Source organism: Arachis ipaensis, chromosome B9, assembly GCF_059453495.1.
Source record: "Arachis ipaensis isolate K30076 ecotype BB chromosome B9, ASM5945349v1, whole genome shotgun sequence".
Lineage (NCBI taxonomy): Eukaryota > Viridiplantae > Streptophyta > Magnoliopsida > Fabales > Fabaceae > Arachis > Arachis ipaensis.
Window position 1 is genome coordinate 12,819,996 of NC_142444.1, and position 15,953 is coordinate 12,835,948.

General features: G+C 32.1%; 1 protein-coding gene and 1 pseudogene across 3 annotated transcripts; one reads left to right on the forward strand and one right to left on the reverse strand.

Annotated features, from left to right (window-relative positions):
• The first annotated feature begins 299 nt into the window (after positions 1-299).
• On the forward strand, positions 300-2,309 carry LOC148543782 (receptor-like protein EIX2; annotated as a pseudogene).
• Positions 2,310-12,907: 10,598 nt separating this feature from the next.
• On the reverse strand, positions 12,908-14,923 carry LOC107616731 (F-box protein SKIP23). 3 transcript variants are annotated; one of them, XM_021111366.2, is made up of 2 exons: positions 14,516-14,923; positions 12,908-14,225 (listed from the first exon to the last, which is right to left on the reverse strand). In XM_021111366.2, the coding sequence occupies exon 2, from the start codon at positions 14,161-14,163 to the stop codon at positions 13,081-13,083; it is 1,083 nt and encodes a 360-aa protein (XP_020967025.1). In that variant the 5' UTR covers positions 14,164-14,225; positions 14,516-14,923; the 3' UTR covers positions 12,908-13,080. The 3 variants fall into 3 exon arrangements, with proteins under 3 accessions (XP_020967025.1, XP_016174151.1, XP_088355975.1); XM_016318665.3 differs by having other exon boundaries at positions 12,908-14,260; XM_088499849.1 differs by having other exon boundaries at positions 12,908-14,141; positions 14,516-14,659.
• Between the last annotated feature and the right edge of the window lie 1,030 nt (positions 14,924-15,953).

Consider the following 15,953-nt stretch of genomic DNA (forward strand, 5'->3'; position numbering starts at 1 on the left):
TCTAATGGTAATATCCCCACTACAATATGCAAGCTTGATTTTCTCAAGATATTAGATCTTTCAAATAACAAATTATTAGGGCCAATTCCAAGTTGTTGTGGAGTCAGTCTATTCGCTTCTAGAAATGTGGAGTCAGTCTATCCGCGTTTAGAAATGTGGAGTAACTACACAGTTTTAGTACTTTTACGCTTCCAAATTTGCTACATATATCCCTATATTTCAGATTTTCAATATGCAAACCAAAATTTTTCAAATCTATCTGAAAGTTTGTTTTGGATTGAAAATTTTAAATCTAAAACATGAATTTTCAATACTATATTCAAATCCTTTTGTTTTTTTTATTATTATTATGTAGAGCCATGTGTAATCCAAAAGTCCTTCCTTGTGATGAGAAGGACAAAAACACATTAATCATGTTCAAACAGGGAGCTATTGATCCCTCCGAAATACTTTTTTATGGTCCGTTGAAAAAAAAAATTGTTGCCAATGTAGAGGTGTCCAATGTGACAACACTACTGGCAAAGACACGGGGCTCAGTCTTACTTGTCCTCAAATTTATCCTGTTTATGGTAATGATATTAACAAACTGCATTGCCTAACAGGTGAGCTCAATATCTCTTCTTTGTTTGAGCTTCAATTTCTATCTTTTTTAGAGTTGGGCAACAATAACTTCAGCAACATCCATTATCATGGTCAGGGTGGAAACTCTTCCAACAACCTCCACTATCTTGATTTTTCAGATAATGGCAATCATAAAGCTGATCATATGCTTCATTGGATTTCTAATCTTTCCTCTCTGCAGTATCAGGATCTTACTGGCATTAATCTTCAAGAGGAAACTAATTGGCTTCAGTTAGTTACATTGCTTCCTTCTATTTCAGAGTTATATTTGGAGTATTACGGACTTCGAAAAATTTATCCATCCCTGCAATACGCCAATTTTACTGCACTTGACGTCCTTGATCTTTCCAACAATGATTTTATTCCAGCTAAGTTACCAACCTGGATTTTCAATTTCAGTTTTGGTATATCAACTATTTTTCTCTCAAAAACTTCATTGCAATGCCAACTTCCTCAAACATTTCCACACTTTCAAAGCCTTGATTCCTTATTTTTGGATGACAATGATCTCAATGGATCCACTCCAAATTGGGTGGGTTAACTTGAGATACAAAAAAACCTGTATCTTTCTAGAAATTTATTTTCAGGTCCTTTTCCTACAAGTTTAAAAAATTTGTCATCTTTGACTTGTTTATCACTTGAATCAATTTCTGGAAATATTTTTGAAAATTTTTTTCACACCTTTTCAAACCTAGAACATTTAGGTTTTGGCTCACAATCATTGTTGTTCGACTTTGATCCCCAATGGATTCCTCATTTTCAACTCCAAACTTTGATATTGGATGTTGTAAGGCCCAAACTTCCTTCAAGGAAATATAGACAGGGCTCGCTACCACTTTTAAACATTTTGAACTCAAGAATCCCACTAGAACCAAGTGAAAAGTTCTGGAAATTTATTTCTGATCAAGTTGAATATCTTGTTTTCCAAACTAGTTCAATCAACGGCAGTATTTCGAATGTGTTATTTCATTCTAAAGTATTCATGCTAAGTAGCAATAATTTTAGAGGTAATGTGCCTCGAATATCCCCAAATGTCACTCTTTTGGATTTATCCTACAACTCTTTGTCTGGATCCATTTGTCATTTATTATGTCGCAAGACAAAAGAAAAAAAATCATTTGAACTCTTTTGATCTATCTCAAAATCTATTATCAGGAGAGATTCCAAATTGTTGGATTCATTGGAAATCATCGAAATATATTAACTTGGAAGGCAATAATTTTAGAGGCCAAATTCCCTACTCAATAAGTATTTTGTCCAACCTAGTTTCATTTAGTCTATTCAATTATAGATTATCTGGAGAAGTGCCTGTTTCATTAAAAATTTGTGAAAAACTTCGAATTCTTAATTTAGGTGAAAATAAGTTTTCAGGAGCTATATTAAATTGGGTGGGACAAAATATAACTCCCCTCCAATTACGATCTAACCTATCTAGTAGTAATATCCCCACTACAATATGCAAGCTTGATTTTCTAAAGTTATTAGATCTTTCAAATAACAAATTATCACGGCCGATTCCAAGTTGTTGTGGAGTCAGTCTATTCACTTCTAGAAATGTGGAGTCAGTCTTTGTAGAGTCAGTCTATCAGTGTTTAGAAATGGGGAGTAACTATGCAGTTTTAGCACTTTTACGCTTCCAAATTTGCTATATATATCCCTATATTTCAGATTTCCAATATGCAAACTAAAATTTCTCAAATCTATCTGAAAGTTTGTTTTGGATTGAAAATTTTAAATCTAAAACATGAATTTTCTATACTATATTCAAATATTTTTGTTTTCAGTTCTTATCTTCACCTTCTTCGTCGATCCATTGTTCTCAGGATGTAGCGGAGGTTCTACTTTCTCACAAAGCTCAACGGCGACAGTGCACTCCATTTTCAGAGATAGACCTGTCTTGAAACGGCTTTTACAATCCTACACTTGCCTTATCTTACCCTTGACTCTCTCTCTCGATAGAGACTGAAAACTTTACCAATAAGAGGGAATCGTTGCTGTAGTCGATTGCTCCGGAATTGGACACCTTCCTCCAACAGCCCATAATTCCATGTCATGATGGCGAAGACAAATGAAGTTTGGGGCGCAGTTCGCTCCTCGCTTTTGTTCAATTATAAATTACAAGAAAGTTTGATGGAGATTTATAGCATCATTCAAGTAAATACAGATTGAGATCATAGAAACATGAGCTTGTGATATAGCTACACCTAATTCCAGACCGGTTAATGCAAGAATTATAAATAAAGGACCAAGATCTCCTATGAAATAGAAAAGATCATTCATACATAGCATAGTCCAAGAGGACCCACTTAAAATCTTTACTGAACTATGACCGGCCATCATATTAGCAAAAAACGTATTCATGAGCTTAATGCGCGAAAACTAGAAAAATGGGGTCCCCAAAATATTTGAAAGGAATTCCGTATGGGTGGTTGTTATAAAGTCCTCCCAAGTTTCTATAAATTGTAAAAGGGTGGGGGAAGGAGGGTCAGCCCGTACAAAGTGGGGGAGTAAGCTAAGGTAGTCAGTTGTTTCATAATCTACGAGGAAGATAGACATTACATTCTTAACGTCCACCTCGCAGGGTTCATAATTTAGTTTTCGTAGTATATGGGCGGCGTTTACGACGAGAAGCCCGTGTAAGTTTTGTGTGCGGTCCACTTCCGTTTTTATTATTGTTATGTAGAGCCATGTGTAATCCAAAAGTCCTTCCTTGTGATGAGAAGGACAAAAACACATTAACCATGTTCAAACATGGAGCTATTGATCCCTCCGAAATACTTTTTTATGGTCCATTGGAAGAAAAGATTGTTGCCAATGGAGAGCAGTACATTGTGACAACACTACTAGCAAAGTCACGGGGCTCAGTCTTACTTGTCATCAAATTTATCCTGTTTATGGTAATCATAGTTGTAAAAACCGGACCGGACCGGCCGGTTCGACCGGAAAACCGGTGAACCGGACCTTATACCGGTCCGGTCCAGTGTTTGAACCGCACAAGGAATTGAACCGGTCAAACTCGGTGTGAACCGGTACGAACCGGTCAAAACCGGTGCGAACCGGTCAAAACCGGTGAGGTGGTCTGACCGAACCGTTTGGAAGAAAATATTTCCAAAATGCTTGAGGTAGGGTTCGAACCCTTGTCCTCAAGGAAACCAAAATGCTCCACAACCACCAGACCATTATGTTTTCGATTAAAACATATGCAAATTATAATACATATAGATATCTTCTATCAAATAGTTTACTTTTATTTAATTTATTTTAATTTTAATTATAAATTCACTCCTTCTTAAATTAATTATATTTTTATTTAACAATAATGATAAACTCACTTATTTTTTTATAATTATATAATATCTATTAATATTATTTTTTAATAAATACTTGTAGTATATAATAGTATAAAAGATATAAACTAATTAATAAATTATTAAAATTTAAAAATAATAGTTATTTTAATATAAAAACAAAATAAAAATATTTATGATAGAGTAAAAATAATAAAATATTTATTGTTCATGTTCCATATTGTTTTAAAATAACTTGATATTTTAAAATGTTAGTAAAAATATGTATTTTAAATTTTAATTTTAAACTTTTAACTATTTTTTATTTTTTATTTACATAGGACCGAGTCAACCGGTTCAACCAGTAACCCAGCGGTTGAACCAGTGACCCAGTGACCCAGTGACTTGACCGGTTCGATCACCGGGTCGGTTCTGACAACTATGATGGTAATTGTTGGGAATAAGCAATATGACTACAATCCAATCAATCATGTGTCAAATAATTTGTTATTGTTATTATATTAAAATGTTAATATAATAAGGTCCTTGATTAAATTTAGAGATTTATCATTGTGATAATGATCATAATATTGAGAGATAAATCTTTTATAATTTAATCTAAATTGTTCTTGATCAGAGGATTATTAAAAATGACATTAATAATCCGGATAGATCAATATATATATAATGGTCTTCATTGGATGAAGATTAATAGATCTCATTTATTAAATTTTATATATATATATATATATATATATATATATATATATATATATATATATATATATATATATATATATATATATAGATGGTGCATATAGAGATATGACCATTGAACTGACTCACTCTGAGAATTCCTAATGGTTATAATTACCGCATATTTGTTAATAGGATATTCTCAAGATGAACATAGTAATAGAGTTTCCTTTGACCTGCGACTGTCATAGTAATTAACAATGTATTTATTATACTTTGATTCCGGACACCTAATACCCTAGGGTGCTAGTTGAATGGATATTGAGTATGATTTAAATACTTGTAGAATTAATGATTAGTCAATAAGAAATCCGTCAACTCTCGGTAAAGAGTTTGAGCTCTGATTATGATGACTGAGATGAATAAAATCTTGTCCAAGGGGATTGAATGAATGAAGAAATGAGTTTCTTAGTTTATTCACAGTTCATTATAATAATGGTAACAAGTTAGAGTTTGACAATTAAACCATACTCTAAAGGTTAACCAAGAGCTGGAAAGATAGAAGGAATTATACTTTGTTCTTCTAAGGTTCTTAGTAAAAATATATTACTTCATACTATCGGGTCGTTGAGGAGTGTTGCTAGATGCCAACCTTGATTAGTAAATTTAGTATGACTAATTTACTATCCGCTTAGTATTGAACCTATGGGGTCACACACTAACGAGTGTTCTAATCTTTGCTGTAGAATTATTTAATTATTATTTTGATTTGATCAAATAAATAATTATATTAATTCAAATGGAATATTATTATATTCTTTGATAGCACCAAAAATATAATAATAGTATGATGATTGAGAATATTAAATGAGATTTGAGAATAATTAGTTATTCTATTTCTAAATTTGGATGAGATTCTAACTGATTCTGTTTTCAAATTGAGTTATGATATGATTCATAAATTTGAAGGATTCAGATTTAGAATTTCAAGATATGATTTAAATTTGAATTAAGATTCAAATTTAAAATCAGTAACAAATCTCATACTATATATATGTATGCCAAGAGTAAAGGAATGACAGACGAGAGAATAACAAGAGTTTTATTCCTTTACCTCTACACACATAAATGTATGTGAGCCTAATTCTTGGAGAAGAATTTTATGGCATGCAAAGAGTTGCAAGAGGTTTCTCAATTTATATCAGATGGCCATTGGTCAAAGAGTTGACGGCAAAGGTTGATTTTGGTGTGGATACGCATAGCGCCTTCGTACCATCGAAGGAGAAAAAGATTTTTACTAGCGTACTCAAGTATTTAGATCTGATCTACTATATATTTATTATTGGAATAAAAGTTTAAGCACAAAATAGATCTTTAATAATTACTTTCTTTTCTTCCGCTGCGTGTTATGAACACATGGTAATCCTTCAGTAATGATGTTAACAAACTGCATTGCCTAACAGGTGAGCTCAACATCTCTTCTTTGTTTGAGCTTCAATTTCTAGGTTTTTTAGAGTTGGGCAACAATAATTTCAGCATTATCCATTATCATGGTCAGGGTGGAAACTCTTCCAACAACCTCCACCACCTTGATTTGTTAGATAATGGCAATCTTAAAGCTGATCATATGCTTCATTGGATTTTTAATCTTTCCTTTCTGCAGTATCTGGACCTCACAGGAATTAAACTTCAAGAGGAAACTAATTGGCTTCAGTTAGTTACATTACTTCCTTCTCTTTCAGAGTTATATTTGGAGTATTACGGACTTCGGGACATTTATCCATCCCTGCAATACGCCAATTTTACTGCACTTGACGTCTTTGATCTTTTCAACAATGATTTTATTCCAGCTAAGTTACCAAACTGGATTTTCAATTTCAGTTTTGGTATATCAGCTATTTTCCTTTCAAAAAATTAATTGCAATGCCAACTTCCTCAAACATTTCTACACTTTCAAAGCCTTGATTCCCTATTTTTGGATGATAATGATCTCAATGGATCCATTTCAAATTGGGTGGGTCAACTTGAGAAACTAAAAAACATGTATCTTCCTAGAAATTTATTTTCAGGTCCTTTTCCTACAGGTTAAAAAAATTTATCATCTTTGACTTGTTTATCACTTGAATCAAATTCTTTTACTGGAAATATTTTTGAAAAATTTTTTCACGCCTTTTCAAACCTAGAATATTTAGCTTTTGGCTCACAATCATTGTTGTTCGACTTTGATCCTCAATGGATTCCTCCTTTTCAACTCCTAACTTTGATCTTGGATGCTGTGAGGCCCAAACTTCCTTCATGGATATATTGACAAAATTCGCTGCCACTTTTAAACATTTTGAACTCAAGAATCCCACTAGAACCAAGTGAAAAGTTCTGAAAATTTATTTTTGATCAAGTTGAATATCTTATTTTCCAAAATGGTTCAATCAATGGCAGTATTTCGAATGTGTTATTTCATTCTAAAGTATTCATGCTAAGTAGCAATAATCTTAGAGGTAATGTGCCTCGAATATTCCCAAATGTCACTCTTTTGGATTTATCCTACAACTCTTTGTCTGGATCCATTTCTCATTTCTTATGTCGCAAGAGAAAAGCAAAAAATAATTTGAAATATTTGGATCTCTCTCATAATCTATTATCAGGAGAGATTCTAAATTATTGGATTCATTGAAAATCATCGGAATATATTAACCTGGAAGGCAATAATTTTAGAGGCCAAATTTCCTACTCAATAAGTATTTTGTCCAACCTAGTTTCATTTAGTCTATTCAATAATAGATTATCTGGAGAAGTGCCTGTTCAATTAAAAATTTGTGAAAAGCTTCGAATTCTTAATTTAGGTGAAAATAAGTTTTCAGGAGCTATATCAAATTGGGTGGGACAAAATATAATTGTGCTCCAATTACGATCCAACCTATTTAGTGGTAATATCCACACTACAATATGAAAGCTTGATTTTCTCAAGATATTGAATCTTTCAAATAACAAATTATCATGGCCAATTCCAAGTTGTTGTGGAGTCAGTTTATTCTCTTCTAGAAATGTGGAGTCAATCTTTGTGGAGTCAGTCTATCCGTGTTTAGAAATGTGGAGTAACTATGCAGTTTTAGCACTTTTACGCTTCCAAATTTGCTATATATATCCCCATATTTCAGATTTTTAATATGCAAACAAAAATTTTTCAAATCTATCTAAAGTTTGTTTTAGATTGAAAATTTTAAATCTAAAACATGAACTTTCAATACTATATTCAAATCCTTTTGTTTTTTTTATATTATTTTGTAGAGCCATGTGTAATCCAAAAGTCCTTCCTTGTGATGAGAAGGACAAAAACAATGTTTATGGTAATGATGTTAACAAACTGCATTGCCTAACAGGTGAGCTCAACATCTCTTCTTTATTTGAGCTTCAATTTCTAAGTTTTTTGGAGTTGGGCAACAATGACATCAGCATCATCCATTATCATAGTCAGGGGGAAAACTCTTCCAACAACCTCTACTACCTTGATTTGTCAGATAATGGCAATCTTAAAGCTGATCATATGCTTCATTGGATTTCTAATCTTTCCTTTCTGCAGTATCAGGACCTCACTGGAATTAATCTTTAAGATGAAACTAATTGGCTTCAGTTAGTTAGATTGCTTCCTTCTATTTCAGAGTTATATTTGGAGTATTGCGGACTTCGGGACATTTATCCATCCCTGCAATACGCCAATTTTACTGCACTTGACGTTTTTGATCTTTCCAACAATGATTTTGTTCCAGCTAAGTTACCAAACTGGATTTTCAATTTCAGTTCTGGTATATTAGTTATTTTTCTCTTAAAATATTCATTGCAAGGCCAACTTCTTCAAACATTTCCACACTTTCAAAGCCTTAATTCCTTTTTTTTTTTGGATGACAATGATTTCAATAGATCCATTTCAAATTGGGTGGGTCAACTTGAGAAATTAAAAATCCTGTATCTTCCTAGAAATTTATTTTCAGGTCATTTTCCTACAGGTTTAAAAAAATTGTCATCTTTAACTTGTTTATCACTTTAATCAAATTTATTTACTGGCAATATTTCTGAAAATTTTTTTCACTCCTTTTCAAACCTAGAATATTTAGGATTTGGCTCAGAATTATTGTTGTTTAACTTTGATTCTCAATGAATTCCTCCTTTTCAACTCCAAACTTTGATATTGGATGCTGTGAGGCCCAAACTTCCTTCATGGATATATAGACAGGACTCGCTGCCACTTTTAAACATTTTGAATTCAAGAACCCCATTAGAACCAAGTGAAAAGTTCTGAAAATTTTTTTCTGATCAAGTTGAGTATCTTGTTTTGCAAAATAGTTCAATCAATTGCAGTATTTCGAATGCGTTATTTCATTCTAAACTATTCATGCTAAGTAGCAATAATTTCAGAGGTAATGTGCCTCAAATATCTCCAAATGTCACTCTTTTGGATTTATCCTACAACTCTTTGTCTAGAACCATTTCTCATTTTTTATGTCGCAAGACAAAAGAAAAAAATGATTTGAAATATTTGGATCTCTCTCATAATCTATTATCAAGAGAGATTCCAAATTATTGGATTCATTGAAAATCATCGGAATATATTAACTTGGAAGGCAATAATTTTAGAGGCCAAATTCTCTACTCAATTAATATTTTGTCCAACCTAGTTTCATTTAGTTTATTCAATAATAGATTATCTAAAGAAGTGCCCGTTTCATTAAAAATTTGTGAAAAGTTTCGAATTCTTAATTTAGGTGAAAATAATTTTTCAGGAGCTATATCAAATTGGGTGGGACAAAATATAATTACACTCCAATTACGATCCAACCTATTTAGTGGTAATATCCCTACTACAATATGCAAGCTTGATTTTCTAAAGATATTGGATCTTTCAAATAACAAATTATCAGGGCCAATTCCAAGTTGTTGTGGAGTCAGTCTATTCGCTTCTAGAAATGTGAAGTCAGTCTTTGTAGAGTCAGTCTATCCGCGTTTAAAAATGTAGAGTAACTATGCAGTTTTATGCTTCCAATATGCAAACTAAAATTTCTTAAATCTATCTAAAAGTTTGTTTTGGATTAAAAATTTTAAATTTAAAATATGAATTTTCAATACTATATTCAAATCCTTTTTTTTTTTTTATTATTATTATTATTATTATTATTATTATTATTATGTATAGCCATGTTTAATCCAAAAGTTCTTTCTTGTGTTGAGATGTTTTGGAATTCAATTTGGAAGGCATTACGGATGGTCTCAGTGGAAGCTGTGTGGGCACCACCGGTGTGATGCATGAGGATGAAGACGTTTTGGTCTTTTGAGCTCAAATCTCCATGAATAACATTCCACCATCAGCTCCATGATCATCGTGATGGGACCAAGAAAGAACAACACAAACCAAAGAGGGGAAAACCAGAGATTTGTCTGAATCAAAAACGGAGGAAATCAAAACAAATAACTAACTTCTTTCTATGCATGCACCACAAAGACCATTGAGGGGGAAAAAAAGGAAAAGACAAAGATCACCCAGTTTTGAGAAACCCACAAACTTTCAGAGCAATGCTGCACACAACTTTTTATTTTTAAAAAAGAATTGATGATCTAATGTGAAATTCGCACTGCTTAATGTCGAAAAATATAAAATTGAGCTTTCAGAAGTTCACCTAATACAATCAAGTTCAGAGCTAAATTAGCTGGTATAAGAACCCACATGCACCATGAGAAACACAGAAACAAAGTTACAATCTTTTTGAAATTGAATAAAATGGTTGAATTGGGATTAAGAGACAGACAGAGAGAATCCAATGAAACCAGCTGCCAGAAACAATCTGAATTTGAAAACCCGTTTGAGATTAATAAAAAAGAGAAACAGTTATTCAAAAACTCACCTCTCAGAAGCAGAGAATGCAAAAGAGGAATATCAAATCAAACAAAGAGGAACCTCTGCAATGAACCATGCATTCAAAAATCAAAATTGAGAAGAAAGATAACGACTTTAACACTCAGCTGCGCAAACAATACACACAAGAAAAAAAAATATATGAAGCATTGAAAGATTGGAACTTGAAATTCGGAAATTGACCGAATTGCCCTCTTTACTTAAACAGGGCAAAAACTGAGTGAAACTAGTCTCGACATTCTAGAGGGAAAAACTGTCAATATTATTACATTGATCAATCTCATATTGTGATTACTGATTTTCAAAATTGGTAAATCAAGTAAAGAGATAATTTTCACAAACCACTTCCACAAGTCTTGCTCCTTCCCTGAGTCCTTGACGATCCATTTCTTTCAAATTTCTTGCAAAAGGTAGGGCATCTGGATCAATATTTTCCCGTCCTTCAGTGATTAACCCCTATATTTGGTAAAAACAATAAGCAAACTGAATAAGACATTGTAATCCATAAAAACCTGCCAAAAATCTAACTCTAGTTAAAAACTTAAAATTTTACGGGCTAATATTTTTTGACATCTTCAAAAGTGCTAAAACAGGGAAAGTGAGGTGATGTTTAAGATGAAAAACAGTGAATCATTGACTAATCAAAACCGGAATCTAAAGCAAGCCAGTGTGATAAAAGAATAAAATGCTTTCATTGTGAAAAAGGCAAAACAAGTATGTATATTTAATGATATCAATTGTTTTAAATAACAAGTCATTTACAGGACATTTGAATAAATAATAACTCATTAAATATATACAATAAAATAGGGTTAAATAAGTTTGATTTTCCATTAGATATACTACCTAACAGTTTTAAGTTTTGGAAGAGATGGTTCATAACATAATATCAAAGCCTCTGAGACAAAAATGTATAAATTTCAATTTCTGTTTCTCCCATTCTTATGAATAAATATCAAAATTAACACAAGGTTCCTGTGGACCTGTGCAATTTTGTCCATGCCTCAAGACAAAAAGATTGCCTATTATGTGAGGAGGCGTATTAGAAACTTTTCAACCATGAATGCATTTTGGCATATCATGATAGAAAGCAAGTGAGTTTTTTTCTTTTTCCCTTCTGAATTTTTAAAACATTTTTGGACTTTTAAAATGTTTACAAATTAACTTCTAAAATGTATGTCATATCAATGATTATTAGATTGCAGCTGGACAGGGTAATCAGTTCAATTAATGATAAAATAAGTATTTAAAATACAAGAACTAAACTAAAAATGTAAGTATTTAATTAATGTAACATAAGTATAAATCATCAATTATCAAAACTAAAAAGAACTATTTTATACCAATAGGGAAAACAAGAATTAAACCACAAGTACCAGGAAACACAATACCTTTGCGTCAACGACCCAAAATTGACTCTTTGCACTCTCATAAGCAATCTCATTATTCCCCAACATCCTTGCGATTGTTTTTCTTGCAGCATTGAGAACCCCAATTCCAGCACTGCAACAATAAAAATAAAATCAAAGAAGCAATAAAGCAATACAGTAAATATCAACATAAATGCTAGTGGTTTTTGGCTTACAACTTCATTGAAATCCAAAGTCCTATATGGTCTCAATTTTCCTGTCAACATAGCTTGGTCTAATGTAGTGCAGCTTTGATTCAGAGCAAAATTGGCAATTCAATTTGGAGGGATTTCACAAACAATAATGTGATAACAAAGCTACTTTATACATAGCTCCCAATCCAAGCTATCAATAACTTAAAAGGTTTACACTTTGTTTGTTCCTTTCTAATATCAAACTCCTTTTACCCTCAAAACTCTTTTGATACCGCAATCCAACATCATCCACTAAAGAGCAGCCCAGCATAACAACAACCTCTAGAAATTATTCAAAATATAATTTAAAAAAATATAGATTTAATACCTTTTTTTTTTTTAACCACTGTCAAGTGCAAAAATATTTTATGTAGTAATTTTAGTTATCCAATCATAACTTCACCTCTACACTCTCAGGAGTAGCAAGAATAGAACTCCATGACTGTGTAAAGCAGCAAAACATAAACACAAAACCAAATATAAGTGGAATAACCGAATAAGGTGATGAGTTAAAACAGAACACCATATCAGCAACTGCGATTGCTGCATATACAAGTACAACAATAATACATTGACCTTAGTCAAGAAACAACAATAGTTTTTCCTTTCCCATTCCGATATATATGAAACCAAATGTTTTCTTCATTTATTGTAAGCATGAATAATAAGAGACACACAATGCTTAACACTGTTCAATTCAATTTGCTTATGATGTTCTTTAAATTATAAGTAAAAAAGAAAAGGTGATTACGGTACCACATAATACACAGGTTTCTACCATAAAGAGACCAGAATAGATTACTAGGAGGAAAGAAAAAGATATATTGTAATGTGTCATATGTACTTAAAAACAGTCAGTGAATCTTAAGTTCTTTACATGATTTTTTGAATTGTCAAATACAGAAGAAACAAAAAAAAAAAAAATCAATTACAAAAGAACCATATCATTCTAAATGGCAAACTCTAAATTACTATGGAACTACCCAAATTGGTGGAGGATCAATCCTATTTGCACATTGCATGAGGCTCTTAATACATTTCTCTTGAAGATTGAAAACACCCCAATCATGTCCACCATACATGTAGTCCAAAGTCATCTCTTCCCACCTATCATCTGTGAAATAGATCGAGTTTGCTTCACACCCTAAGCAAGCTTTAGCATCCATTGATACAGACTCATTAGCACCCAAGAACAGAACTTTATCATGTAAAGATCTCATCTTTTTCCATCTCTTGTCTTCAATATCAAGTTTATAAACACTAAAATACTTTGTTCTATAAGGACAAATCAATGGTTGTGTATCCTCAGATGATAAAAGATCTCCTTCTTCTATTACCAACCCGTCATCATTCACAAAATTCCCAATAAATCTTGTCACCAGCAAGATTTCTTCTGCAGATACCATTAAGTATAAATTTCTTGAGAAATTATTTTCTAAATATGGTTTTTCCTCTTCATAATTTGCCTCCACAGGTGGTGTTAAAAGAATCAATCTTTTAGGAATTTGCCCACAAATATTCCAGACTTCAACAGAACCATCTTGTGTCAAGGCATAGAGATAGTTGTTGCTGAACACAATGTCACTATAAGATTGCTCATCATCAGAGAGCTCAACCCAAGTTGCAGAGTTGCAATAAGCAATCTTGTAGTTGGAACCATATATGATGGCAAGAATGTAGCTTGAGGGAGAGGAAGAACACATCAAGATTGCTTTGACTATGAAGGTTTTCCTTAAGTATTCAGCAAAGTAAGAATATGTGACAGGGTGCAAGAATGAAAGGGGAAGAGGTGGTACGTTAATGGTAGTGGAAGAAGAAGAGTTTAGAAGAAGTGGAACTCCATTCTGATCCAAAAGTATAATCCAACCATGAGAAGAACCAACACACCATGCTCCAACATGACCCTTCAATATGTTCTTCCATTCATAAAGCTTTTTCTCTGATAAACTGAAGATGCTTCGGTCAACAGTTATAGGATCATCATCATCAATGAGGTGTGTTTGTTGAAGGCTTGGAAGAAGAGCGTAGGGAACTGAGAGAGAAGGAGAAGCCATTGAAGTGTGAGTATTGTTTTTCACTCTTCTTTTTTGACGCTCTTTAATTTCATGGAAGAGAACTGTGAGGATTAAGACTTTAAATAGACTGAGATATCTACATTAAAATAGGAAACTAAAATCTGATTAAATCTTAAAAGATTAAAAAGATTAAAAAAGATTAAAAAACTTAAAAAAAGATTAAATCTTAAATCTGATTAAAATATCATTAATAAGATAAAATATTGTTGAAAAAGATTAAAAAAGATCCGGTAAAAAAATATGTCAATCTTAACGACCTCAACTCCTCAAGCGGCCTGACACTTAACTAACATGCTCACATTATAGCAAGGGAGTCAAAATGGCAACATACCTCGCAAAATCGTACGATTATGCAATTCAAACAGAAGCACCACCCGACCCGGCTTCAGTGCAACGGGCCAACAACCTGGCCCAGACCCAACCAACACAGAAGCTCCACCCGACCCGGCTTCAGTCTGCGATTCAAACAGCACTTCCCTCCCCTACCAGCGCCTGAGCGAAGACTTCCATTGGTTAATGATGCTTTGCCTCCGTACGGCTGCAGACTCGAAGCTCCACTCCCTCCCGCAGCGATCTGTCTGACTCTGGCTCTCTCCGTGGATCGGTCTCGGCGCCTCCACCGCCAGCGACTTCGCATGACTTGCCTCCCTCCTCTCCTCTTTTGCTGGTTTCTTCCAAGTTTTTATATTTTCTGATAGTCAAAAGGTGCTTAAGGGCCAAAAATAAAGAAAAACTAAACATTTCTAACTCTCTCTTCTAAGGTTTTATATAGTACATGTATATCAAGATAATAATTGTTGGTGAATTATTGAATTTTTGTTATATTCTAAAATCTCTGCTCATTTGCTTTTGTTATTTTTTAATTAATTTTGGTATGTTATGAAATCTTTGCTTAATTGCTTTTGCTATTCTTGAATCATTGGATTTAATTTAATGTTTTCTTTTGAAGTTGTGTTTGTAACTTGTAAGTTTGATTAGCTAAACTTTTTATAAATTAATTTTTATGCTATCAAAATTTTTAAATATTTTTTTAGAATATACAAATCATGTTTACATTACGCCTTACAATTTTATAAGTTATAATTCTACTTTATTCTTTAAATTGAGATAGAAATTATGAGTTTATTATCTTAAATTTTAAAGCTAAAATATATTTATTGATTTAAACGTTTATTTTGTTTTTTGAAATTATATGATGATATATTTTTTACTTGTGAGGTGTTTGAACTAAATCTTCATATCTTTTTTAAGTAGACTGATGGCGTTAACTCAAAAATATTTTTTGAGGTGTTTATGCAATAGATGTTTTCTTTTTAGATCTTATATATTAGGCGGTATTTGTTTATAGGTACGGAATATTAAGACATAAATATAGAAATATAAAATTGTATTTAGTAGATAAAATATGAGAGATATTTGTGTTCAGAAACACTCGATTAATGCATCGTGTGACCATTACACAAAAATATTAACTAAAAAATACAACTTATTTTTTATTTTTTATTATTTTTATTAATTTTTTATAATTATATTTTTTTTTCAAATTTTTTGAATAGAGAAAAATAATAATAAATTAAATTTTTATAATTTATTTTAATTTATTATCAAATAAAATACAAAAACATATTGTATCTGTCTTTTATGAGACCTGCTACACATACAAGTCTTTTTGACATACAAGTTTATACAAGTTAACCTTAATTCAATAAAATCCACTTTTATAATGCAAGGAAGAAGAGGAAGAGTTTTGAATTATATAGAACTTATCA